The sequence below is a fragment of the Pseudopodoces humilis genome, chromosome 6, assembly GCF_049639895.1.
Source record: "Pseudopodoces humilis isolate 2021_Gansu_Grassland_sample_001 chromosome 6, ASM4963989v1, whole genome shotgun sequence".
NCBI classification, from domain to species: Eukaryota; Metazoa; Chordata; class Aves; order Passeriformes; family Paridae; genus Pseudopodoces; species Pseudopodoces humilis.
The window spans coordinates 26,808,187-26,835,804 of NC_142205.1; the positions used below are offsets into that span (position 1 = coordinate 26,808,187).

Consider the following 27,618-nt stretch of genomic DNA (forward strand, 5'->3'; position numbering starts at 1 on the left):
GTGGGCTCACGTATATCTCAGGTTATTAAATTTCATCTATTTCTTTTTTGGAGTCTGGAACTGATCCAAAGCCTACTGCAGCCTCTGGAATGACTCCAGTAAGTTCAATGGGTTGTGATTCAGGCTTTGAGTCAAGTCTCAACTTTATACATTTTTAATTATTGAAAGGACTCTAATCCCCCTTCTGCCTCCATGTGTGCTGACACAGAGACCTCATTTTCCAGTGGTTAATGCTGGAATTTGTCACTTTTTGTAGGAAACATACAGCATTTTCATTCAATGCAGTCAAAGACTGTATTTTTCTGATAGGTTTTGTGGGTGTGTTAATGAAGTTGTGGCACAGACTTAGGATGTGGCTGACAAAAATTATTTCTAAAACTCAATGTGTTGTGAGCGTAGAAACAGAAGTATTGTCCTTCAGCTTCAAATTACAAATCTCTGTTCCCTGAGTTGCACTCCCATAGGTGAAGGGTAACGCCCACAGAGGTCTACCAGCATCCCTGTTCAGGTAAGTATTCCCAAAGCTTTGAGGGGAAAAAAAAAATCTGGCTGGTTGCTAGAGTAATGAAAGCAGGCATTTGCCTCACACCATTCACAAAAACAAAAAGTGAAATGCAAAAAATTATTTCAAGACAAAATATTTTTGCTTCTGGAAGCAGAAGAGAAGAAGGGGACATAGAGAAATGACAAGGAAACTCACAAAGCAAGGGTGGCATTTGCCATGCAAGCCTGAGCAAGCAGAACAAAATAGTTCTCTCCGGCTTGGGAAAAATCTTTATTTTCTGTCTGTCAGCAGCAAAGAGGCAGCAAGTGTATGCACATGAGAAGAGGCTGGCACAGCACCAGCCCATATATAAAATTATTTAAAGAAACTTAGATGTTGAGTGCTGAAAAGGAGAGAGAAATCCCTGAGACCACACTGATAGCAGCTGTGTTCAGAGTTGCTTAGGAAATACCCACTAACTTAATTCCCTTTATCGTTTCAAAAAGAAGATAGAATTGAGTGTTGAAAGAGGAGTGCAAGGGCTAATTGTTTTATTGATATAAATAACATGAGGTCCAGACCATTCTGTAAATACGACTTCCAGTTTTGCCTGATTTAATAGGGTTTCTTTACTCGTGGTGGTGTAACAAGACAGTTCAGCACATGGCCAAGGTATTTAGTGAAATGCTGTCACCTCCACACCACTTTTGTGGAGGTGCCTTCACAAGCTGCTGCACTATCAGTGTGCTGAGCTGCTCTCAGAGGGGAGTGCCAGGTATCAGTGAAGTTGGCAGGTTGTAGCATGGGTTCCATTCCTGGTCTTTTTCTTGCCTGCTGTCCCAGCATTTTAATTCAGTACTGGGGACTAATCCTAGCTAGCAGCTAACTATTGCAAGCTTCAGAAAGGTGTAATTTTTCTGATGACCTGTCCTGAGCAAATACTGAACTTCTAACAAGCCAATTAACGAATCATCAGTGCGATTAATGGTTTCCTTTTATTTAGGACATTTAAAAATCCGGATAAAGAGATATATACCTCTCTGTGCTGCAGTGGTTTGTGAAGTGTCATAATTCAGCACTAACTCTTAGCATGAGCAAATCTCTGGCTCCTCTTAAAGCTCTGGAAAATCAGACTGCAGTTACTGCAGCCACCAGCAAAGGATGAATTGGTGCATATATAGCAGAGGTTATTGGTGAGGGAGATGCCTCCTCCCCATAAGAGGAGAAGTTCCTTCATGGCTTGCTTCTTCAAGCTGGGAATGGGATACAATAGTTTTGATGCCCACTTGCCTTTGCTATCCCTTCCTTCTGGCAAAACAAGTGCTCTTCAGGATTTATACAGAGTCTGAGACTAGGGCCATGAGAGATCTTTAACCTCTCAGACTGATGCAGTGCTCCTGCTGACCAGCCCAGCATTTTAGAGGACAAAATAGAAGCACTATATTTATCATCCTAAACACATGTATCATCAGTATTTACTTCATTATTGATGTTTTTTTTCCAATATCTTTAAGCACATTTTTTCTTTTGCTTTTGTTTATTTTTAAAAAGAGATTTCTCCCTTCTGGTATTTACTTTGTTGATAATTTTTCAAGTTATTTATGCTTCTTTAGTTTTCAATTTGACAGACTGAGGTAGCCAAACTCTCTGGATGCCCTCCCACTTTCAAGGTGCCTCTTCTCTTCTACTGAAGATTTCCTTTTTATGGCTATTCTTGAATACAGCTGAACAAGGTCAACCCCGTCCCTTGTAGAACAGCACTTGTTCTTCCACCTCTCTGATGTTAATTTCTGTCCTGTTATATATATCCTGTTATCTGTTTGCTTTTTTTAATTTATTTTATTTTGACTGTTATATCTGTAGGAGATCAAAATCATCCCATCAGTCTACATGTCTTATATCCACAGCAAAAACTGTTCATATCCCATTGGTAGATGATCTTGCACTGTTTCATGCCAGATTTCATCTTAGTTCTCTTGCTTCAGTTCTTAACTTCTTTTTTGCCCACTGTCCTGGTCCTTTTGCCCACCAGTGATTCTTCCCAGCTTGATGCCAATACAGTATATTGGCAGGCTCTTCCTTGCTGCTCTAGAAAGGCTTCTGAAGAGTTGTGTCCTTTGCAGTTCTTTGGCCTCCTGGAAGATCCACATGGATACTCTTTGTTGTTACTGGCTGCTCAGCAAATGCAGCCTTGAGCTTCATCACAGCCTTTAGATATATACAACACCTGGGACTGGAAACTTACCGCACTGTAAATTCTATTCCTCACTTTTTAATCTACAAGATGGCCTAATGGTTCTTAAAGGAAATGACTAATTTCAGTTCAGACATCTTTCCATATTTCTGATGATGAATATAAATGAAAGGAAATCATGTACCTTCTTGTGGCAATTGTGTTGATTTAAAATTTTGTCTTTTATCCTTAGTGACCCAGAAAACTCCATTACCTTTCTTTAAGATCTTCCTTTCAATACAGGTAAAGAATACCTTACTGTTTGCTTTAAACTTTGTTTTTGTGCTTCTCCTTATGAAATCTATGATGACCCTTCCTATTCATTTTCTGCCTAATATTTGCCAGCTGTAATTTATGTTTTCTTTATTAGGATCTCAAAAATCTGAACTCACTGTCTGACACAGGACCATGACTGTCACACTTGGCCTGTCAGCCATGTGACTGCAGACTCCGGGACAGGCTTATTTATATTTATATATATCCATTTATAGATATTAATGTGTATAAAAAACATCTTTTTTGGCAGTATCCTAATCTTGACTGATTACATTCTGCAAAAAACTCCCAAACAAGCCACTGTTGGAAACAAACCCAGGTGTGAAGTGAAAATGTAGATAAATTAGGAAAGTTGATGGATAAAATTATGCTGGCATATATAAGTACACAGAAGGCTACAATAACACATTGCTTCTGCATATGGTTTATTCATAATGTTCCCTATGTTTTATTTTTTCAGTTCCCTACTCTAGACAGTAATAAAGCTGGTTTTGTCAGTTTCTGTAGTAGTTAGAATACCAAACAATAGATTATTGTAATCTTTCTCTGGAAGAGGTGGCTTATGAAGTCATCTACATTGATCCAGAAATGGAGCAATATCCTTCTCTTCTGAAAATTGCAGTTCTGTGCTAAGAGATGAAAACACAGGAGAAGAATTGCACAACTTTCCCAGTTTATGGGAATATGTCAGGTCATGTAAATAAAACAGCATTCTTGAAATCAAAATGTAAGGTAACATTACCAACTTGAAATTATGCCTGTGCCTGCATATTAGGTAAATATCAAAGTGGCAAATAAGATACAGTATACTCAGCAAACTTGGCATAGCTTTTTTTCCTTATGAGAGAGCTATTCAATTTTTTTTTTTTTTTAATAAAAGGTGCCTTGTGAAAATATAAAACTCAAATATTAGGAAAACAAACTAATATGAACAAATAATGTGACAAAAATATTTCAAAGGAATTCCAAAAGAGATGCTTGAGATAGCATTTCAAAACTCTGCTAGTGGGACTTGATTTTTTCAAAGGATATCTCCAATAAGAATCATAACAGCCCAATAGTGATCAAAGTTTGTAATGAAGCAAATTTAATGCCATGATATAACTTTTTGATCTATGTCACCACACCCTTCAGAAAAAAATGAGTGACCTTTGCACTTCAAAATCCTTTTAATATGAGTATAGGAAATGAAAAATCTTTCTAAAATGCTATTTTATGTTCAAAGCAGTTGTCAAATAAAGTAAAAATTAACCTAAATATCATATACAGTCATATTCTTCTACTTTTTTCTTGTATTAATATTATCTGCATTGCTGAAAGTGCCGCATAATCTCATTTTCCTGAGGCGGCATGCCAAACACTTATCAATATTTTCATAAAACTATGCATTTTTTTTCAACATTTCCTGTCATTTTGTGTACATAGGAACAGTTAGGATTGCAATCACCCTGCCTGTTCAAGCCACATCAACCAGATAATACTGGAGGCAGAAGAGACTGGAAAGGAACTGTGTGCATTTTTTGGATCCTGTTCTTGTTTTTCATCACTCTCTGTTCTCAAAATCGTTTAGAGAAGCCTTGGCATCCCTGGGTTGCCCAAGTCCGTCAGAATCTCCTTCCCTCTCAGGTATCTATCTGCTAACTCAGTCCAGCACTGCAGCGAGCACCTACTCTGCCTGTGCCACAGGCACAGCTTAAAGCCTTTTTGCCACAAAGGAGCGAGCACTGACCTGTCTTTCCCTTGACCCAATTTTCCTCTGGTGCAATAAATGGGAATGCGCTACTGTCTGAAGACAGACAGATGGAGGAAGAGTCTCAGGATGTGACTGTTGCAATAGCTTGAAAATGAGCCAGAACAACTTCATCATTGCACAAAGGAGTAAACAAGCTCAACTGGAGTATGGAGTTGAGATAACCCCAATGTTCAGTGTCAGCTCTCAAGCTGAGGAGAGTCACCATGCCGCAGGAATGTTTCCCGTTTTTCTCTCTCTTGTTCTTCTTTTTCCTATATTCTTTGAGAAAAAAAAAGAGTAAAAATTAAACTCAAATAAATGTAGAAGATGGGAATCTGGTAGTGCTTTAAATAGCTTTTTTTCTGTACTAGGCTCCTATTTGGATCTTCTTAATTTTGTCTAAAAGGAAGAGATCTCTTGGAGGAAAAAAAAAAAAGTCTTCCACAAAAGTCTGTTAAAAATTTCCAGCAAAAAGCAGTGGTCTGTTTTGGCTTATTGAAGCTTCTTAATTTATGTTAACAACTGCCAGAAGCCCATTTGGAGCAGTGATTTGGGATGGAAGATATCCTACTTGATGATGATACTACTTGGTCTATCCAGTCCTGACAAGCTACATTCAATGTTCTGAGTTTCTTCCATAGTGATGGTGAAAAAGAACCCCTGACATGAGGAGATGTACATATTGGTATAGCTTGTTGAAGTTTTTTAACCACCTTATAGTGAGTTTTAGAAGCCCTGATCTTAACTCAGTCTACAGGTAGTATGGCCAAGCAGAAAGACTTTTTATATAAGATATGCAGAGGTATGGGTTTTGACCAAATGTTTATGAAATCCCTAATTAATTCTGATGTAGTTATTACAACTATATATATATATATATATATATATGTTATGTTTGGGAAAGAGCAATACTTGCAAAAATATTCTGTTGTATCTAATTAATTATATTTCAAGATTAAAAGCTACTATACTACCTCTGAGTAATGTCACTCACTACTTAAATCCCTCAGCAACTTCAGAAAATATTTAATTTAGTATGCTACAGCACATTTTTTATTATTTTTTTTAAATTACCTTACACTAGAGTGGGCACCACTTGGTGAGAGGAGAGGGAAGCAGGAGGGTGGTGGTTTACCACTCTGTAGCAGGCATAGGCATCCCAACAAATTTAAGACTTTTATTGACCCTGTTGTCCTCAGGATCAGTTGTCTGGTGGCTACAGAAGCCTCTTTATCTGCATCCTCCCTCTACATGATAGCAGCAAATCCAGTGACTCCAGCAGATGCAGTGCACAGCCTCTTTGATGAGTGCCAGATGTTGCTAGTACAATGCACTTCAAACTCAGAGAGCATCTGAGCCCAGCTGATCTGCAGGGAGCAAAGAACTGCCTTGGTAATATCTGCCAGTTCAGAATCCAGAGACAGAGAATTTCTGCACATTTCTGGGAGTATGTGTGCAAAACAAGTAGGGTACCTGCTGGCTGTGAACAGAAAGTAGAATAATGAAAGACACTATAAAGAGGAAGGAAAGAAGCAAAATCTGAAAGCAGCCCTTACAGGACTATGGAAGGATTTCATAAAGTTCTGAATCTACTTTATGAAATCTACTCCCCTGCAGGGTCATGAGCTGTTGTGTTAGTCTGGTTTCAGACAGGAAAGGATCTCCTGGCTCCATCACTGTGCACTGCCACCAAGGGGCCTCGAGGCTGTTCTGTCCCACCAGCTCCACGCACACTGGAATCCCGTTGTGTTTCTTCCAGAGGCGCCTCTAAATCTCCAGGGGCAGGAGTCAGTTTTGGATGGCATGCAAGAGTGCTTGAAATGCCTGTGTAGAGCCTGCTCCTCTGTTGTGAGAGGCTGAGGAATCTAAGTGAACGGTCAGCTTCTTGAGATTTAGGAAACAGTCTGGTATTTAGGCTAGAGTAAAAACAAATGTTGCCTGCAAGAGCAGATGAGGATGCTGTGTCTCACTTCCTGGAATTTAGGGCTGGCAAAGGCAGAATCCTTTTAATTCATATCATATCAAGGTCTTCCGCACATTCCTTCTGAATGGGAGATGCTGGAAGTGGAAAGTTGGCTCTGGTTCTTATTGTTTCCAAAACAAAGTCCTTTTGGTGATATTCCTAACTGAAACACTAAAAACTTTTCTTAGAACCCCACCTTCAGTATACTGATTTTTCTGAGAGATATCTAACAGATCCCTGTAGGTACAGCTTGTTACATATAAAGTTGTCCTTACAGATTTTCTGATGTACCATTTCAGTTTTCTAAAAGTGAAAAACATCATGGGTGATCACTAGGAGCTCAAAGAGAAAAAACATCCTCTTGGTCCCATTCTTTGCTTGCTGTAACTTTGTGGATTTCAGCTATCATCCCTCATTTACATTAATGTAAATGATGTAATGTAATCACTGTGAAGTGATTGGTCTTTCTCCCTGCACAGATAGCACTAAACATGAGCTGATCCATTTCATTTACTAGGTTAACTAGTCTTCTGGACCATAACTCCAAAGGGGATTTCATGTGTTGGTATACATGGGCCCAAAGTTTTCCAAGCAAATATGGACAGAAATAGTAGGCAGTCTGAACTTTCACCTTTGTAGCCCTGTAGCTGCTTTAGTGAATGCTAAGTGCATCATTAACATAAATGCCAGCATGAGGGCACGGGCCACTGCCTATGCTTTCTCCACAGGCTTAACTGTTGTGTCTACCCTGAGTTTTGCCTGCTGCAGAGAAACTTGTGTCCCTAATGTGGACCTAATTATCAGCAAAACCTCTCTCCATTCAAATGGAGGTTTTGAGGACTGGCACCAATGCATTTCACTATGCCTGGAGACCTGTCACCACCAACCTGAAGACTAAGAAGTACCCTGCCTGTACCTCTGCACGTGGTGTTTCTTGCGCTGGGGTCCTGCTCTGGTTCCAGGTCTCAGCACAATCCCTGACCTCAGGAGACCACAGATTGCATCCAGGTCTTTTACAACAGAAAGCCTGTCCTCCAGTGTGTTATTCTCCTGTTCCTCTGGCCACATCTATGGGCTCAGATGTGGGGGTCCGGATCCTTGGTCCTCCCCAGCAAATGGTAGAGACACAAGTCCACAGGAGTTAGTCATTACACTGCCATCCCGATGTGACACATTCAAACTGACATCAGGATGACATCGTATTTCTCAGCACTGACTCCTTACCAGAGCCACAGTGCTGCTGTGTTTTGGATTCATCACCTGCTCTCATAATGAAATGGTTATTTTTTTTCACCTGAACAGGTTAAAAACCATCATCCCTGGCACTTTTTAATGTCTGTAGAGATCTGAAAGCTTTTCTCCCTGAAGGACACCTCACCACAGACTACTTTGGGTTTGACTTTTGTGGTGTCTCCTTTCTGTTGTGGTTTCTGGAGATTCTGCAGGAGTTGCAGAGCAGGCAAAGCCATGGAGCTGGGTGGAGGGAGCCCATGGTGCCTGTGCTTACAGACTATGCTCATTTTATTTTTGCTTCTGGGTGGGAAGCCAGCAGTTGGTTTCAATCCCAATTTGAATGTGTCTTTCTCAGATTCTGGCTCTCTTCTTGTGTAACGCTGTGACGCTGAGATATTCTGGGACACTTTTACTAACCATGGCAGAAATGCATTCCTGGAGACTGGAGAGTGGGTGTTTTTCAGTGCAGGGCCACATGTTTGAGTGATTCCAGCTGGGAAACCCACTCTCTCTGGTGGTCTGACGGAGCCGAGGTTTACTGACCTTCATAAAGCTGTGCCACCCACTGCAGTGTGACCGCCTCCCCCCTGTCACACACATCCCCCTGTCACACTGTACACCCCTGAGACTGGGGCTTCACCCCTGCTGCTCCTGGGTTTGGGCAGGCAGGCTGGTTTAGGAACAATGATGGCAGAGAGAAGGGAGGAAACAAAGCTACCCAAGAATGACAGCAGGCTTTACTCAGGCTCCAGTGGATGCTTTGAGGGATCCAACATGGTTTTTTGAAAGACGGTTTGTTACGTCCTTAATTCCAAATAATCCTCACTGCTGAAATGGGATGCAAACATCCTCCACTGTGATCCTGCTTCTCTCCTGTTCTTCAAAATAATTGAGGAGTGATACTTACACAAGGTGACTGCCTACTCTAGCTCCTCTTGTCCCTTTATCTTCATTCAGATGCTAATGATGGTTTAAACCAATGTTTGTGATTCACAGGCCTAAAGCAAAGCTAGGCAGAGGGTCTGTGGACAGTAGGGGAGCCAGTTATTTTTAACTTTCCTTCTTTCCTAAGTCAATATTAGGATAAGCAGCAATGAAAAAGGCCAACATACGGAGAAGGAATTTGAAGCCAGGAGAGCTGCAGAAGCTGTCAGAACAAGCAGCCTCACAGGGCAAAGGGCAGCAGAGAGACACTGGCAGGTGCTAAGTGGGCTGGGGGACCATTTGTCTCCCACCAAAAAAAAGCACTAGACTCCTCAGATATTTACAATGGCTTCTGTCCACTCAAACTCTCTACCTACCTATATATTTTAACCTCCCCTAAACAGAGCTGCTTGCCTTCAACATCCCTGTTAATGGCAGAGGCTACGATTATATTTCTGAGCACTGTTTTGGTCAGCCCCCAGCTGTACAGCTGGCAATGTTTCTGCAGTCAAGCATTTCCTCAACCCTTCATCTTGTCAAGTTGACTAAATCCTACAATGTTTTGGAAAAGGATAATTGGGGCAGGCTTCATAGATTCATTCAGACTACCAGACACTCTGCTTGCAGCTTGCTTAGCAAGGGATTCCCAACAAAGTTTCACAGAGGCATGGATTTCAAGAATACCTTTTTACGACAATAGTATATAATGCATTGGTAGAGAAAAAAAAAACTAAGAAAATAAGAATATAAGATTGGTGGTGGAAATGATGGATAGGAATTGCAAGAATTTATTTGGATTTATGTTGGCTTTACAGATGTTTTCTCCCATTGCAAAGAAAGAATATTCTGTATTCTCTTGACAAAAAGGAGAGCACGCTTGTATTTCCTTTGGCTATGAAATAAAAACCAGATATGGAGTGACCTGTGCCTATTCCTCCTTTGTGGTGTCCATGACTGATGGACAAAGAGGACTGTTCTGAATTGGGCATCTTTTTGTAGCCTTACTGCTATTCCTTCAGCATTTAGCCTGTTAATGAGGGACAAAGGAAGCAAAACATGGATTGTAATAGGGGCCAGGTTGGTGAGGGATTACCCTGCAATTCCCTTTCCCTGAAAGAAATCTCAAATGTATAAAATCAGAATGGGCTCCATCTCCCTGGCTCTTGCAGTACATATTCTTTCAAAGCTGCAGTCTGGGTTCTTTTCCCATGTTTGCTTCCTGCAGCCTCCCAAGGCACTCATGCAGGACAGAGGAGGGATGGTGGATAAGCTCATTACTACACAAGGTTGGGGTGTGATGTGTCTTGGTACTTCCTAATTCTACGAACCTACTTAACAAAGAGGTTAAAAGATTGTTCTGTGAAAGAGTCAGCTTTGCCATGGTGTCTTTGTTCACTGATTCACCAAGGAGTCCTCTGGCAAAAAAAGGCTGACAAGGTTTGATACTCATGTGCTTTTGACATAACAAAATAGATTTGATTCCTCCTACATGCCAACCACACTTAAAAAGAGGAAAATATATTTTCCAAATACACATTCTTCATACACCACAAGGAATCAAGGAATCCCCTTCAACCCTTCTTTTCCTATGCACCCTAAAGAGAGATCTGATTCATCCATGATGGAAATCTGGGGCCAGTTGAGGGAATGACAAATGTCCTTGTGATTTCATTGGGGCTGAAAGCCAGGCCTAGCAAAAATTGATCAGCATCTTCTCACCCAATTGTAATAAAATTAAGGTGACATGTTTCCTATGATGGGCATGGGCCTAACAAATACATTGATAGTGGACACAGAAACTTAAATGACATCTTGTTTTCTTATAGAAAATTGTGTAGTAATTTACAGTATTTCAGTGTTCCTCTAGGAACGCTTTGCAGAGTTTGCTTTCCAGGGATACTAAGGAACTTGACAATTGCTCCTTCTCAGTGTGTTGAGTTTAGCAGTCAGATAACAAGATTTGCACCATGAATAAAACCCATGTTAATTAAGGTATAAATTAAGAATTATTTCAGTGCTTGTGCAGTGGCTAGAGCAGTGAAATTCATGACTTTACCAGCAGGCAGAAGCTTGCAACTGCCACAGCAGCAATCGTATCCTTTTAATAGAATTTCGTGTTTGTTTGGACAATGTCCTGCAAAATTAGAAGTTTCTGTACATAACAATTTAAGCACAGTTGGTTGTCAAGGGTTAACTTTGTTAGTGGAATCTAAGTGAAAGTTTTAAAATACTGCTGTCATAGAGAACAAATGCCTTCAAAGCGTCTATAGCATATGTTATTTAAAAGAGCACTGAAATAAAGTCCTGGTTTTAATTATTTTTCTTTGCAGAACTTCTCTAATTTTATTGCCAAAGAAAAGACTTCCAGAGCCAATTTTTAATCTTAATTATACCAGATTCAATCTTGAATATTTCCCTTGAAGTTAGAGTTACACCAGGTTTACACAAAGCAGAATCTGGCCCAGTTTCCACATTAGACTCTCTCAAAAGATAATTTAGATTAAGAAGCAAAATATCTGACTAAAAAAACTCAGCAGTCTGAGGATCACAATGTAACTAAATGCTGCTGTATCCTCTGTTCTTGAGCCACATCAGAGCTTTCCTGTCAAAGCTTGAACTGTAGCTTCACGTGCATGGCTACAGGAACCTTTACCTGTATTTTCCTATCATCTCACTCTCTCATTTCTCTCTCTCCACAACCACCTTGCTCAAGAGGAGAACATATATCTGAGTTCTCTAAAGGATTTCCAACAATAAACAGGCAAATGATGGTGTAACTGAGGCAGAAAGTTCTCTCTGCAGAATTAGATGAATTACAGACTGAAAACAAGGTGATCTTAGAGAAAAAGGCCAAACAGTCTTTTAGAGAATTAACAAAAAAATAGAGGAATGGTTTCCCCTGACATTTCAGTGTTTCAGTCTTTCCTGTCTCTGAACTAAAGAAAAGAATGAGGACATGGACATTGGCCACTCCTTGGAATGGCTTGAGGTGCAATTGGTGCCTGTTTGATGTCTTCCATCACTGATTAGGGCCATAGAACCTTGAGTACAGGAGACACACAATGCTGCAAGAAGAATGACAATGTGATTCATGCCTCCTGCTGACATATGTCCAGCATAATCTTGGTAAATATGAGTAAAATGACTGAAAAAATTAAATGAATAAGGGGAATGGTTACATTCATTTCCAGGTCTGGAGCTTTTTGCTGACTGTGAGAACATGGATGCTGCTTCTTGAAACTCTTAGTAATGGTTCCACACAAAACCCAATTCTGCAAGCTCTTAAGAAACATTAATGCTTTCCATCTTCTTAATCCTTAGGATGGGAAGATCCATGTTCAGTAGCACTGCATGTCACAGAAATAGAGGGACAATGTTTTGTTTGCAGGGGTATTTTGGAACATGAAAGATCCAGTGAGGAGAAGGATCCTTTTAGAAACCTAATTACAATTCATAAACCTTGGCTGTAGCTCCAGTATTTCCACAGCAAATCACCCCAAACCTGTGTGTTAATCACTAAGGATCAGAAGCAAACCTGAACAAAGCAGAAAAATTATATCCTTTGCCTGGAGCATGGGCGGTTCTGGGTACCCAATAAACAGATACGTTTCTCTCCTGAGTCTGACACTTCATGATGCTCATCCTATCTTGGCCCTTCTGTGCCCATGGCAGGAATGTATGGTAGATGTGATCAGCCCAGGCATATGTGGGGACCGACACAGACACAGATGTTGGCACATGCCCACAGTTTCATGGGGACCACGACCACGACATCCAGGGTGGTCTCCACACTGTCCAGCTCCCCCGTGCAGAACTAAGGGCTGGGTTCCCAAGGACAGTAGCTCGAGGGAAGCAAAGCTGGTACTAACAGTAAATAGCTGCAGAACGAAAGCAGCATGGTCTAGCTGTGGTTTTGTCCTACTGTAATCCATTAATTGCTGCAGCTCGAAAGAACAAAGGCAGAGAAAATGGTATCGGGAGTTACGAACTGAAGTCAAACCTGAGCTGAATCAGCGGAGGATCCTTTGATTTCAGAGAGAAAGCTTCTCATTTGCGGCACGGGAGGAATTTATCTCTCAGCTTTACTTGCAACATGCCACATCCCCCGAGCTGCTAAGCCCGGCCCTGGTTGGACCTGCGGGGCTGGACCTGCAGGGCTGGAGCCATGAGGTTCCCGGGACGGCCCCTCTTCTCCACATTCTCCAGGGCCGGTCGGTCTCTAAAGAAGCGCAGCGGCAGCAGCGGCTGGCGGGGCGCGGTGCCCCTGCCGGGCCCGGCCGGCTGCTCCCGCGGGCTCCGGTGCCCTCTAGTGTCGCGGGTGGCGGTGGCACTGCCCCAGAGCCCTCGGCCGGCAATGAAGGCACCCCGGAGGCGCCCGCAGCCCGGCTGCGCTGCCCCTCGGGGCCGGGGCACCCCTTCGGGGGTCGGAGCGGAGCGTGGAGCCCGGCGGCGGCCGAGGGCCAGGCGGGTAGCCAGCCCTTTCCCCCTCGCTTCGCCTCGGCCCTGAACTGCCTTCAGCCTGCTTCTGGACCAGAGCGGGCTGTTTATCCTTCGCAATTAAAAAAGTCAGGGCGGGAGCAAAAGGAAAAACAAAGTCTGTTTTTCAAAGAATAAGGCTTCCACGGCTGTTTTGGCGTCTTTTAATGTCGAGGGCCAAACGCAACGATGGAAGCCAAGCAGCTCGACGTCGTGGCAGCAGCGGCCGCGGTGGGAAAACGACGGGCATGGGGAAGGAAAACGACGGCTACGGGGAACTACCTCAGCCATGTGGGGAATAAAGAAAAAGGCTAGGGAGGGCAGGCTAGGAAAAGTGAAATTCTTTTGTCTGTCGGCCTCTCCTCCCGGTGACACGGGATCCCTGCTATTCAGAGCCAAATTCTGTTGAACAAACAAAATGAGGGAATCTGTACTTGTGGAAAGATTGAAAGAAATAGAAATCTAAAAATCTGGTAGGACTGTAAATGTACACAAGACCCTCCCTCCGCAGAACACATTTCCCGGAGAGGCTCGGGCCCTTGGCTCTCCTTCCTAAGTGAGGCGGCGCTCACCGCTGCGTTCTCCTCCCTAGGCGATAGATGTGAGCACAGACGTGAGGCCGTCTGCTTTCTCCCTCTCTCAAGGGTTTGAGAGGTCTCTGCTCCAGGCCGTAGCCGCTTTTCATGCAGGCGTTCCTGCTCTAAAAGGTAAAAAGGGTGACTACTGCTCTGTGCATCGCTGAACGTGGGTAACGATAATTAAACCCAGACATGCCTTCCTATCCAGTCAAAAGGCTGCGGCTCTTCAGCGGGGGTTCCCGTGGAGCCCGGGCCAGGACACCCCCTCTCGCCTGCCCAGTCCTGAAGGTGGCCACACAAGTCACCTATTAGGTTATTCAATAGGCTTATCCAGTTAACCGCTCCCCGGCTCACCCTTGGGAGAGAGCCGTAGGAAAGGATTTATTACTTGAAACAAATTGTGACTTCCCCAGGGAGAAGGATGCTGAGCGGGGGAGGGGGAAAAAAGAGGTCTCGAAGGCTCCCAGTCCCTACTGGAAGCGTCTGAGAGTGGAGAGAGCCGCCCCGCAATAACCCGAACCGTCGGTGCTCCCGCTGCCCGGACTGTGACGGCGCCGCTGGCCCGGGGAGGGGGCCACACACCCCCGCCCACCCCGGGGGACAGGTTGGGAGCATAAACAGGCGAGAGCGGCTCTAGCCTGGGCGCCGCACTTTGCTTGAGACGTGCAGTTTCCATCTGTTACCACATAAACACACGCTAACGGGATGCTTTATGCTCCAGCCCTTCAGGGGAGGGGAAGGCGGGAGGACAGGGGAGAGGAGAGGTAAAAAAATCCCCCCACCCCCAGCCTGTCCTCTCGCTAACCCCACGTCCCCCTCGCCTCCCTGGACGGGACCCCCTGCACCACACGGGGCGGGAGGTAGAGCTCAGCAGCCGTCTCGGAGGGTTTATTTTAACTACTACCTCCTCTTCGCGGGACCAGTCCATCGGCACCGCCGGCACAGCGGAGCGGGACCGGCACAGCCACCAGAGCGGCTCGGTGCTCCTCGGCCGGCCCTTAGTGTGGGGAAGGGAAAGCTACGTCGGGGAAAGTGTCACCGTTCCCCAGAAGGGTCCCGGGGCGACGGGACACCTCCGTCCCTATCTCCGCAAAGCCGTCGGGCCCCCACCCGAGGGGCCAGACTGGCCTAGCAGGCAGCCTTGCCAGTTCCCCAGTTTGCAATTTTTATTTTTCGCTGGGTCTTGTGAGATCCCACGTGGAAGCCGTTAACGACCTCTCGATAATGATCATGACAAAGGCATTATTCAAATGAGGCAGGTAATTGCAACCAGAAGGCGCCTCCTCCCCTTCCTTTCATTTTGTTCCTTTCTTTTCGAAATGGTAACTCTCGCATTACATCCCATCCTGACGGTATTTCGCCAGGAATCGCCCCGAATGTTCAACCAGATACGCTCACGCCGGTACATCGTGCCCGAGCCCTGCAGGATCGCCCCGGCACATAGGCAGTTGACGTTCGTCTTCGAGGGGCTTGAATTTGCTAGAGCCCGCAGCTCTAATCCAAGTCATGATAAAGCATTTCCCTCCACAAATTAAGGGTTTCAGGATGCTGGGTGCGCTTGCCCTCTCAGATGGAGAGTTCCAGGGCGCGGTATGGGTTTTTTTCTCCTGTGTTGTTTGTTTGGTTTGGATTTATTTTTTTTCTCAGTGCTTTTTGACTCACTGGGAGCCTGTTGTTTATTCACAAGCGTTACGGTATCCTGTTAGCATTCCGACCAGGGGCTGCTCATAGATGTGACTCCGATGATTTCCTGGAGGAACATGTGGAAGCAATAGCGGGGTTGTGCACTCACCCGAGCCGAGGATGCACTAGTGGAGGGCGTGCAAAGGGCCGGGAGCTCCGCCGGGAACCCTGAGAGCCCAGACAGGGGTACCTCAGCCTGAGCGCGCATCCTTAGGAATCGCCTCTGTTCTCTTCGGGGCATCTTCGTTTCAGAGGCTTAACTCTCCCTTGCTTAGGAAAGAGAATAACCACCGGCTCCTGACTCTTGACTTAGAGAAAAACTTTTGTTTAATACTAAATGAGAAAAAGAGGTGCGGGTGGTGATGCTGCTGGACTGGGGAGGCAAAGAAACGGGAGAAGCCCCGGCACGCAGCTGTGGCGCCGGTGCCCTCCCCAGAAGGCAGGCGGCGGGCAGGGACCCGCTCCGCTCCGTTCCTGGGGCTGCACTGCCCCCTCTCCCGCGGCCGCCGCATCGCCGCGCCCCGCCGGCCCCGCTCGCCTCGCTCCGCACGAAGCCTGCAGCAAAAGGGCGGCGAGGGCAGCTCCCCGGCAGCTCCCTCGGCCACCCCTTATCGCCAGCGATAGCGACGGCCAACAAAGCAGAGATACCCAGCGCTGGTTCCCCGGCGGGGATCAAAGCTCCGTCTGGAGCGTGTTCAAACAGGACGGGCTCGGACGTGCGCTGCCCGCGCCTCCGCCGCCACCTCCGGCCCTTGTCGTGTCCCTGGTTTGGTTATTACTGGGGACTGTTTGCGCTGGGCAAAGCGAAGACAGAGACGAAGAGAAGAGTGTTCTCGGTCCCGACGGAGCTGTGGGCTTTGGGGGGGCTGACTCCTGGCGAAGGTTACCTTTCGTTGTGTCTTTCATTCATAAATGTTAGTGATTCGTCTCTCCTCCTGTTTCTCTGTGCCCCCTGGTCCTGGCTGGCTCACGGCCGTCCATCCAGCTTTCTAGCCCAAACCCGAGCTCAGCGGTGTACAAAGGACCGGAGGAAGCCGCGAATTCGTTTCCAAATCAAACTCCCCATCCATAAACTCACACTGTAAGCGTGGACACCGAGTCCGGCGCCCAACCCACCGTCCTGGAGGGTCTGAAGAAGGAAGGCTCATTCATGAAATTTGGGAGCACTCTGAGTTTTCATGAAAGTTTTTTGGGTCTTTTATTTTTTTTTTAATTTTTTTTATTTTCTCCCCCTGCAGTGCAAAACTCCCCGCTTCCCCCTTTCCTCCCCCTCGCCCCTGCCATATGGCCAGCCTCCCCCTCCCCTGCAAGGCTGCTGAAATCTGGAGGCAGAGACGTGGCCCCCCTGCCTGCGTAAGAGCCTCCCGCCGGCGCGCCCGCCTCCGGCCGCGGGGCTGGGGGCGCCGGGCGAGCCAGCATGCTCTTATTCTGAAGGGGCCTGAGGGGGGCTTCATTTCCTGACAGCTATTTACTTAAAGCAAATGATTAGTTTTGGAAGGATGGTCTATAACATTGAATCAATTACGGGACGCGGTTTGTGAGACCATTACAGTCGGATCGGGAGGGAGGGCGAGCGAGAGGAAAGAGCGAGGCTGAGCAGGGAAAGTCACAAAAAGACGTGGACATATTTTGGATGTTTTACAATCTGCAGGATTGGGGCTGCGGATTGTAAAGGAGAAGGTAAGAGGTGCGGGACATTTTTCCCACCTTTTTCTTTTTTTTTTTTTAAGTACCTTTTCTGCCTCGGCTTTTTTCTCGTTTATTTTATTAGTTTTTCTTTCTTTTTTTTTTCCCTTTTCTTTTTTTCTTTTTTTTTTGGGGGGGGGCTGTGGGTTTTTTGTTTGTTTTTTCCTTTTCCCCGATGCTGTGAGCCGAGAGGAGGGCTTCTTCTCGCGGGGCGCAGGCAGCGGGCGCGGGTGACCCCGCGGAGGGCAGTGAGGGTGCAGCGCTGCGCAGCGCCGGCCGTCGGGGTGCGGCGGCGAGCAGCGCGGGCAGCGCTAATGACAAACACATTGGGACGGCGGGGCCACCGCGCCGCATTCCTGCCGCGGGGGCGGGAGCGACCCGCCGGGGCTCCGCGGGCAGCGGCGGTGCCCTCCCCAGGGGGGAAAGCGGGGACGCGCACCGACCAAGTAAGCGGCTCCCTCTCTTCTCGCATCCCTCGCTTCCTTCACCCCGCCGCTCTCTCGTCCCTTCCCCCACCCTTTGTTTTTCACCACCTTCCCTCCTTTAGATCCCTTTTCTCACCTCGCTCCCCCTGACCCGGTAGCCTAAAATGCCCCGAGATCCCGAGCGGAGGCACGCATACAACCCCCGAAAGGCGACCCCATCTCCATCCCTGCGCGCCCCGTCTTTTTTTTTTTTTTTTAAAAGCGTCTCGGTGAAAGGGAAGATGCTGAATTTAAACAGGGCTGGTACCTGGAGCCTTTCCAGCCTGCAGCCCCTCTCTCAACGGGAATGCCAGCACTGCCGTATGTCCTGCCGGACTTCTGGACCCCACTGCTTCCTACCCCGGGAAGGGCAAAGTCGTCGCGGCCACCTTTTGGATTTTGTCAAGCGCGGAGTTGCAAACTTGCCAGCCTCTGCCAGGCTGGAGTCCCCTGGAAAAGTCCTAGGAGCAAGTAGGAAATAGCTTTTTGGCTGTCCGCGGCATTGCTCAACATTTTTGGACGCGGATCCCATAGCTCAGGAACCGTTCCAGAGAACAGGACTTGGACAGCTTTTTCTGGAGCCAGCAGCGACAGATCTAGCGAGGCAGCAGCAGTCCCAGGGCACAGCCGCCAGCCCTCGGGGCTCGTCCGCACCCCGTCGGGGAGGCAGCTGCGGACCAGAGGCGGGAGCGCTGCCCTGGTCCCCACCAGTGCCCGGGGCACGTTTCCAGCGCCCCTCGACGGTATTTTCGACGCGTCTCTGGCCAATGTTCGAGCTCCCTAGCGCTCCTTCGGGGCCTAAGTCTGCAAGCCCGGAGAGTGCAGCGCATCGCCTCGGCCCTTACGGGAACCGACGAACCCGTTCCCTGCGCTGCGGGCGCATCGCTCCCTCTTGGTCCCGCAGCTTCCAGGCGGGCAAAACCTCTGTGTCCGCCGGGACTCCCGGCCCTCTCCAGACCCCCCGCCCTGCAGCTTCGTGCTTCTCCTGACGGAGAGGGCTGGAGAAGAAGCGTCGGGTCGTAGGGGAACACGTCTGTGCTCTGCTTCTCTTCGTCTGCCCTACCCCGCTTTTTCTTTTTCGCTGCTACCTCGCATTAAGAAAAAAAAAAAAGTCTCTCCGGCTTGGCAAAGGCTTTCCTATTGTTTCCCAGACGAACAGTGAAGTGGCTGGGAGCTGCCATCTCTGCTAGGTTTGCTCGGTGTCCGGGGCATATTTTGATCTGTAGCGGCTCCCGCCGTCGGGCTGCGCCGAGGGTGGGCGGACCGAGGGGAGCCGCGGCAGCGCCTCTGTCCCGCTCCCCAGGGGCTGCAGCCCGGGCTCCCCAGGGTCTGTCAAGCGCCTGCAGCCTGATGGGGGCTGGAGAGTGTGAACGGATCTTCCCACCACCACCCACACCCCAGTCCCGACTGGCTGCAGGCGGCCGCTGTCTCCCCGACGGGACGTACCGGGGAAAGCGGGATGGCTTGTTATGCTCTGTGCATCTCCCAGGGCCGATGCAGAGCTCAGCTGGAGTCCCAGGTCGGCTGACTGAGCTCTGTGTCCTTAGATGGGACAAGACACAGGATCAAAGCAAGGAGACAGGCATCAAAGGTTCCTCTGTCATCGTCTCATCAAAATCTGAGCTGTGGAGATCCGACTTTTAACTTTGTGTGTAGAAACACTAGGGAAGGACTTCCCAGCAAGGGACTTCGGGTTTAGCTTCTAGTTAACAATGAGTATTTTAGAATGCCCCACAACTAAACAGCAGTTTAGCCAACCTCAAAGTCTGGTGAAAAAAAGTTTGCACAAAAATGAGACCTCACAAAACACTGGGATTTAGGAGTCTACAAGCAAACCAGCTCTTTCAGCCTGCAGGCACTCTCCTGCTGCTTTTAAATGAGATTTCTTGTTCTGATACTCCTCTCCAGGCACTGAGGGGCAGGAGGGATGCTAGTCCAGTTGCCATCGGGTACTGGGGCCATCTTTGCTGGTGCTAGTTTGTTGATGTATGGGAAATCTTCATGTGGCTGTGAAGGCAATATATAGGTATTAGGTTTCAAGAAAGCAGGAAGTAATAAATATTTTTTAAAAATACCTCTCTTCTGTACTACAGCATTGGGCTAGGATTGAAGTATGTGTAGACAGAAAGTCTTGTGTAGCCCAGACCTCACAGATTATTTCCAGCTATACCAGTTGGTCTAAAAAGGAGGCTGAAATGTATAACTTTGTATAATTCTTGCCTTGCTTGCTTCTTTATTTCATCATGACTGCAGTGGTACCTACTTTTGCATGTGAACTCTAAAATTTTTAATAGAAGATGTTTCCATTTTTTTCTTTTGAAGACTTAAAGGCAAAGGAATGACTTTCGAGAGGTGATTTTTCATAATGGTGGTGAGAATTACTGTTAATTTAAAAAAGAACAAGCAAGAAAGCAAGTGATCCTTTCTCTCCCTCTTGCCTTGCTCTCCTGCTTGACTCATCTCTTTCAAACCTATAAAGCTTTGCATGGGCACCCAAGGGAAAAGTTTGCAATAGCTAGCCTTCCTAGTTCTTGTAGTCAACGGAGATGGATATTTTAATGCTTCTCAGCACTTGAGTTTGGATTTGAGATATTCTTTGATTTGATTCTGAGAACCTAAGGAAGATATATTACTTGGAAGTGCCAGCTGTTTTTTTGGGTTTGGTTTTAGTTTGATTTTGTTTTTGTTTTTGGTTTTTTTTTTGTTTTTTTTTTTGTTTTTTTCCCTTCCCTGTTTTCTAGGACAGTCTGGAAAACCCTCCTTGGATTATGTGGGAAAATTTAAGTTTTGCAATTCCCCCACCACCTTTAGCTCCTAGACTAAGGGACTCTGTCCTGGAGGGTTAGGCTAAAGAATTGTGACTGACCAGAAGGCTCACTGGGAGGCAGCCTCACTGTGTGTCCTGCAGAGCCCAAAGGACTCAGCAGGAGCCCAGCGCTGGGCTGTCCTTGGTGAAAGGTTATTCCTTGGGCTTTTCTTGATGCATAGTTTTTCTATGTACAGGCTATACTGGATTCAAATATTAGTAAAGGGACATGGAACAAGCCTCATTTTGGGAGAATATTTATGCCAGTCTTTTTCATTGAAGAGCTTTGAGCCCTTCCCCAGCAAAACCATCAGACCCACATGTTAGCGCTGCAGGGCAGCGCTGCTTTTGTGGAGAGTTGAGTTTGCAGTTTGGGAACTGAGGACCAAGAAATGTTTCAGGAGGTCCTGTCTGAACATTTACATCCAGCTGGTGACATATACCACAAGAAAGAAATATCTTTTCTTGGGCTGGCCTTAGCTCTTCCTGGAAAAGATCAGCTTTCCCAGAAGGACAGACTGCCACTCTGACAAAATCATGACTGAAATTACCCAGCCCTCTCATAACAAGGATAATCATATCATTACGTGCCAAGATTTACAATCCAAATACTGTCCTATCACTTATGTAAATACAGAGAAAATGGGACCAGGGTTGGTGTGTTATTGGGGTTTTTTTGATTGTTGCTTTTTTGTTTGTTTGTTTGTTTGGGGTTTTGGGGGGGTTGGTTAGTTTTTTGGTTTTGTGTTGCTTTTTTTTTGGTTTTGTTTTGTTTTTTTTTTTTAATCACATGAAATTAAAAATATAGGGATTTTGAATTTTTGAATTTTAAGTTAATCAGGGAGACCCAGTTTGGGCTGCCGCGCTGGAGACCAGCGCTGCCTTTTGCAGGACCAGGACTGTGGCTCGTAATGTGGATCAACATTGCCATCCTGTGGCCGCGAGTACCAACTGCGGTGGCTGGGCGGCTGGTAGGAAATCGGCCCAGCAGTCTCCCGTGTCCCGAGAGATGGGCTGGTTTTCTGTCTTGAAAGAGGTCTTCGGTTGATTCCCAGTAGTATGAAAATAACATATACCCTGGGCTTTTCTTGGTCCCCCTCCGCTCTTTCGCTTTAGAGCACTCCTCTACGAATATCATAATTTTCTAAACATATATTTCCATTGAACATTGATTATACCTTGTCTTTTGTACCACAATGAAACTTTTCTTTTTGGAAGCCAGTGCTTACCAGTTAGTGTTTAAAAAATCGACTTCTGAATGATAACAATTCTTCAGAATTAGTTTTTTTTATTTTTTTTTTTTAAACCACAAAAATGCACAAGAGAGATACCAAGATTTCAGTCAGAACCTTTCAAAATATATGTAAATTCAATGACTGCTCAACCCAGGGCAAACCCCTGCAAATAGTTTGGCAAATCCTCCAGCACATTACCTAGCTTTTACTATACACCACCATGTTTGTGTTTTAGCTAGCAGTGTCCTAAGTATGCAAGAAGTTAAGGTTTGCTCAAACTCATATAGCATGTGTCATATAAATACTGGGTTTCAGCTTGCATAACCTACTGGCTTCAGCAGGGCTACACCAAGTTATGGGCTGATAGATAGACCAGTGTTAGGAACTGAACCTGATGTATTTATCCAGGCCTGAGATTTAGGTAGCTGGAGACAGAGACAACTGCTCTGCCATAAGGGAGGTAAAGGAGCTAAAAAGGTGCATACAAAGGTGTATGTGATTATAAATAAAGAAAACCAGGATAGGTGTACCTACTTGGTGTTGTGGGAATGAGTAAACTCTCTTGCCCACAAGTGTGAAATGGTGCTCGTGATAAACCCTGAGTCTGGCATGGATTTGTGAGGGTATGCTGGTGATGGCACTAGCATTCTTAAATCAGACATGTGATGTAGCTAAATTCAGTTCAAATAGGTTTTGAATACAAGTGATGGTGAATCCTTAGTACATTATTCTGTCTTTCACAGTGAGGAAGTGTTGCACTGGGTCTTGATGAGATTAACGGGTCATTGAGGAAAGATCAAAGCTCTGGGTTGTGAAAGAAGAGCCAGATGGAGAAAGCAAATTTAGTTAAGTCCTTGTGTTTTTAAACTGCAGTGCTACATTGAGACACTCATTGATTTCAGTGTCAGCCCAACCAGGTCAGCAAGTTCAAAGTAGCACTTTGGAAATGCCATCATCTCTATTTACATCATTTGGCTTCAGTCCTCACTTACACACACAGCTCTGCAGTAAGTCCGCTTCAACAGAGCTTCTGGCTGGCAAGAGATGAGCTAGCTTTGTTTTTTCTCCTCCTGTGCTGCATCACTTGCACTGAATAGTCTGGCAAAACAACACAAGAGGGGGAGAGATTTTCCTTTTCAGTCAGAAAAAGGAGGGAACTTGGCAGAAGTGGCATAACATTGTCATGTGGATCTTGGGAGATTAGGAGTCAGATCAATAAAGCAGACCATCGCAAGTCTTTAAAGAATTACAGAGAGTTGCTTTTTTAGAAAAAAAATGGAGGATACAAATGTGAGAAAAATGAGTAAGGAGGCTGAAGCTGAGGGAACTATTTGATGTCCAAGAGTCTGTTACCGATGGGAGACAGATACATAAACACATAGCAATTATTGCTAATTGAAGAATCAGACAAGATGCCTTGTCTCTGCTGGAATATCGTTAGCTGGATTTCTGAAGGTGTTTGTACATGCTTTTGAGGCAGGCAGTCTTCTAATCTTGCTTCTGAGACCTTTGAGTATAAAATTCTTTTGCTCTGCAAAGGGGTGCTATCTGCTCCACCCATTGCATGAGGAAAGCAGGGCTAGATCAGAAACACTCCTTGGCATATTGTAAGCATTTAGCCCCCATATGGCACTGCTACAGTTGTAATAACTAGACGTAACTACGTGCTTTCATATCTCAGCGTCAGGAACTGAATCCCAGAGGATAAATAGAAACTCTCCAGAGCCTTTGAAAAGTAGTCCCTGTCTTGGCACATCATCCTTTATTTTACTCTTTGGTCAGTGTTTCAAATTAGGGGCTCTTCTGTGAAGTGTTTTTTTAATCTATATTGGATTTGGGCCTAATCCAGTTGCTATTAGAAGTCACCAACAAAACAAACTTTGTTGTCACCAACAAAACAACAAATTTGTTGGTTTCAATGGGAGCAGGGATTGTAGGACCTTCTCCTTTAGAAATGACCTAGCATGCTGCTTCAGGGTTTTATGTAGAAATATCATTACATGGCACAAAAATTACATAGATGCTGATTGTTATTGTTGCCTCTATAAGACCAATGCTTTAGGATTATATGTTTGAAAGCTGAAATAATTACATGTGATCTATGACCCTCTGCACTTTTGGGGGAGAATAGGTGCTCTATGAATGGCACTGCCTACAGTCTGTCATGGATTTATTTCATTAGAAAATTTCAGCATGTGTTTTAAATAACGTGTCTCTCGATCAAGGGAATTCTTGCTAAATAAGCAATAAGCACTATTGTATTACATTGTATTCTGTAAGCTATATATACACATATATACAATGGCAAAACAAAAATATCACTCAGGGTTGTACTATTTGTAATAAGAGTAGCTTTAAAACATGCTTTTTCTCCCATAAAAGCTGCTTGCAGCTGAAAAGTCAGAACTTACTGCATGAAGATGTTACATCTTCATCGATGCTTGTGAGGATGCTTGTGGCAGTAAGTGGCATGAGTCTCACTCAGCTGTGGCTGTGAATTGGGGTCCCTGGGCCATTCCTCTTTGTGGAACTGTGTGGAGCAACGGGAGGCCACACTTGGGCACTGCAGAAGAGGAGTCCTCCTAAGTCTTGTACAGTTGTCAGTCCATTAACTGTGTCTCTCTTGCCTTCTTTTTCAGCTGTTGGTAGCTATGGGTACTTCCCCACAGACCTTCCTGATCCTGGGATGTTTTCTCACAGGTAATGTTCCTCAATCCTCTACGCTTCTCCACCCCCAATTCTTCATAAATCTGTATTTAAACTCTCTCTTGTTCTGCCCACAATAACAAATGCCACAGGGTTGCCAGCTGGTCACAGACCTGGTTCTGCTGCTTTTCCTTCCGCTAGGCTATGACATGGCCTACTGAGGAGGCAGTGCTTTTGCTGGCCCATATCGGCCGCTTTGGCTCTGCTGTGCTGCTCTAACCTCCCACCAGACCTGTGTGAGTGTGCAGGGGAAGCGGGCCTGCCCTCCTCCGGCTGCCCCACGCCTGCCCCGCTGGGGATGCCCAGGCGGCGCAGTGCAGGCCGGGCCGCCTGTGTGGGCTCCCCGCATCCCGCCATGCCGCACCGCAGCCGGCCTCACCACATCTGCTGGGCTAATGGCCCTGGGAGGGCAGGACAGCCTCTGCCACCAGCTGACAAATGTAGAAAGGGCCTGTAGAGAGACGCAGCTCTGGGCAGGAATGGAAATTGATTTCAGAGACAATCTGGATTCCTGGTGCTGGTTTATTGCAGAGTGCCAATTTCACTCGGTGGGCCTAGGTGCTTGTTTATTGTACAGGCCATTTGGTAGACTGAAACCACAAACATACTTCCTTGGCAAATTCCTCATTTTGTAGGGTTTGGATCCTCTAATTTTCCTTCTGACAGTTGGACCTGCACCAACCCACCTGCAAATTACCTAGACTTACAAATCTGAGCCTGTAACTGGAGACTGCATCTGAAAACCAGTGCCATCTACAACACCTAGTTCAGTGAATTCCAGTTTTATTTGGCTACAACCCTTTTGTACATTTTGGCTAGAAAGCAGATCTGATGTACAAGCTCCTGCTCCAGCCCTTTGCAGAAACTGAAGTCAGATGTAAAATGCAGATTTTAGTCTTGGGAAGTGGTTTCCAAATGTCAGCTGTGAGCTTACTTGTAGGCTGACAGGACTGCTGGTTTCCTGACCATGGCTATGAGAAGGTGTGAGATGCCTGTGACCCAGCAGTCAGGGCGTGGAATTCACTGGTCTGCAGTAGAGCTGTGTACACCTTTGGGGCTGGAAAGCTGTGGTGTGGATTGGGAGCTATCTCTAACTTCACCTCAGTCTTTCACCTCTTGATTTCACAAAGAGAAGTCAGCAAGCAAACACTTAACATTTCAAAGGAAAGCCATTTGCTATTCCTGGGGCAAAGCTTTGGCTTTTAACAAGGGCAAATTTCCTGGGACATCAGCAGGTCTGAAACAGTCAGAAAATAAAGCTGCTCTGGATCCTCTTTGCTTCCTTTCACATCCCCATGATGAGGCTGTGTTGTGTATTCACATGCTATTTATTTGTGTCTTTTTGCAGGACCATTCCTAACATTTTGCCAGCTTCCTCTGCCAACCATTGTTCCCAATAGGAATGAAATGGTGGTACAGCTGAATTCCAATTTCACACTCAAATGCTCTGGAGACAGTGAAGTGAGCTGGCAGTACCCAGTGACTGAGGGAAACCACAGGATAGACATTAGACACGAAGAAAACAACAGTGGCCTCTTCGTGACAGTGCTCGAAGTAGGAAATGCCTCGGCCGCCCATACAGGCTTGTATGTTTGCTATTATAACCACACACAAGTGGAGGACGGGGAAGTGGAAGGGAAGGACATCTACATCTATGTGCCTGGTAAGTGGGGGATGTCACAGCTGTACCTGGAGGTTTGGGTGAAAGAGGTGAACCATGGATGTTCAGAAGAGATGTGTTGCTGGTGACAATTTTCTGTCAGAGGAAGGGAAATAACCCCAGGGACATTTCCGCATGTGTAAATCAAGACCAACACCAGTGAATCTATGGACATATTCTTATTTCTTTCTATTGGTTTTCACTTTTTGACAAGAGTTTTAGTTCTCAAGAAGAGTAATGAGCTCAGAACTTTAGAGCTGAGGTCTTCTGACCACCAGGGGCTGGGGAGTAGATTGTGGTGCCCAGGCCAGCTCATCTGCAGGAGTATGTGCAGCCTTCAGGTTTGCCTGGCTCCCAGGTGGCAATTAACAGAAATGTCAGTCTTTTCAGGGGGTATTTGGGTGGATATTTTGGTATGTGTACTGACCAAACCAGTGCAGTGTATGATACTAAAGCTGCTGCCAGATGAGGAAGGCCATATCTTTTTCTTAACCTGAATTAGGCTTGAACTAAAAACTGGAAGAAGTTCATGTGTACACTGGGAAGCAAAAAGCAATGGAGATGTCTTCGAGGTGGCTGTCAGAAGGAGGGGAAAGAAATGCTCTTGCTGGCTAGTCTGATGCAAGATTAAACATATGGGGGCTAAGTGGCGTGCCCTGTAATTTTCAAGGCAAACATAGCCTTTCCCAGGCCTTGTGTTGCATTTCTTTTTAGTGGTGGAAAACTGCTGGACTAAGAAGAAATGGTATCCCTTCTTTCTGAAAGTGCCTATTTCCAACTTTGCCTTCCCACCCCCTTGTTCTGACTGGAAATCTGCTTAAAGGCTTTCCACAATCTCTATGGGATGAAAATCTTCATTGTCATAGCTGAGATAGGTACCAAAGGCTGAGCCACTACTGACTGCTTTTGTAAAGCCCTGTCTGGATGTTTCCTTGGCATTGGCCAGGTTTCAGGGGGTGAGGGTCACAACTGCAGGGCCAGAAGAGATCAAGCCACTGGATTTGCAATAAATATTTGGAACAGGGAACAAAAGAGAGAAGAAGAGATTGCAAATCGTCCTGCAAATGTGCATCATGTTCTGAAAGAGATAATGTCTGCAATGGCAAGGAAGATTCTGGAAGGGCAAAAAAACAGGAAGCAATAACAGGACTTGTTTTAAAGGCTATTTTGCAGTTGCATTAAGCTTTTGCTGTTGACAGCGTGTGATTCAAGGACAGTGATTCTTCCAAAACTTTCTCTCCATTTGCCAGAACAAATGTGAAGTGTTTGTGTTCGTTCTTGAAGCAAGATGTTTCAGCAGAGGCTGCCAGTTTTGGCACATATATTTTACTATCCAAGCAGCTCTAACCAAATTACCAGAAGACGTTGTTTATGTTAAGCAGTCTTGCAACTCATCCAGTGGAGGAATATAAAAGCAAGAGATGGAAGATTTCTTCAACAGGACTTTTTGGTTTGGTTTTCAAAAGCCTCAAGACACCA

At 45.7% G+C, this 27,618-nt stretch overlaps 1 protein-coding gene across 3 annotated transcripts in view; it reads left to right on the forward strand.

Moving 5' to 3' along the window:
- Positions 1–17,057: 17,057 nt before the first annotated feature.
- PDGFRA (platelet derived growth factor receptor alpha) overlaps positions 17,058–27,618 on the forward strand; it is a 34,501-nt gene continuing 23,940 nt past the window's right edge. Inside the window, exons 1-3 of one of the 3 annotated variants that reach the window (XM_014262884.2) lie at positions 17,058–17,269; positions 24,413–24,473; positions 25,828–26,142. In XM_014262884.2, the coding sequence (XP_014118359.1) occupies positions 24,425–24,473; positions 25,828–26,142 (364 nt within the window). In that variant the 5' untranslated portion in view covers positions 17,058–17,269; positions 24,413–24,424. Of the gene's footprint in view, positions 17,270–17,695; positions 17,715–24,412; positions 24,474–25,827; positions 26,143–27,618 lie in introns of those variants that run through there. The other 2 variants (XM_005517712.3, XM_088056489.1) reach the window with 2 other exon arrangements.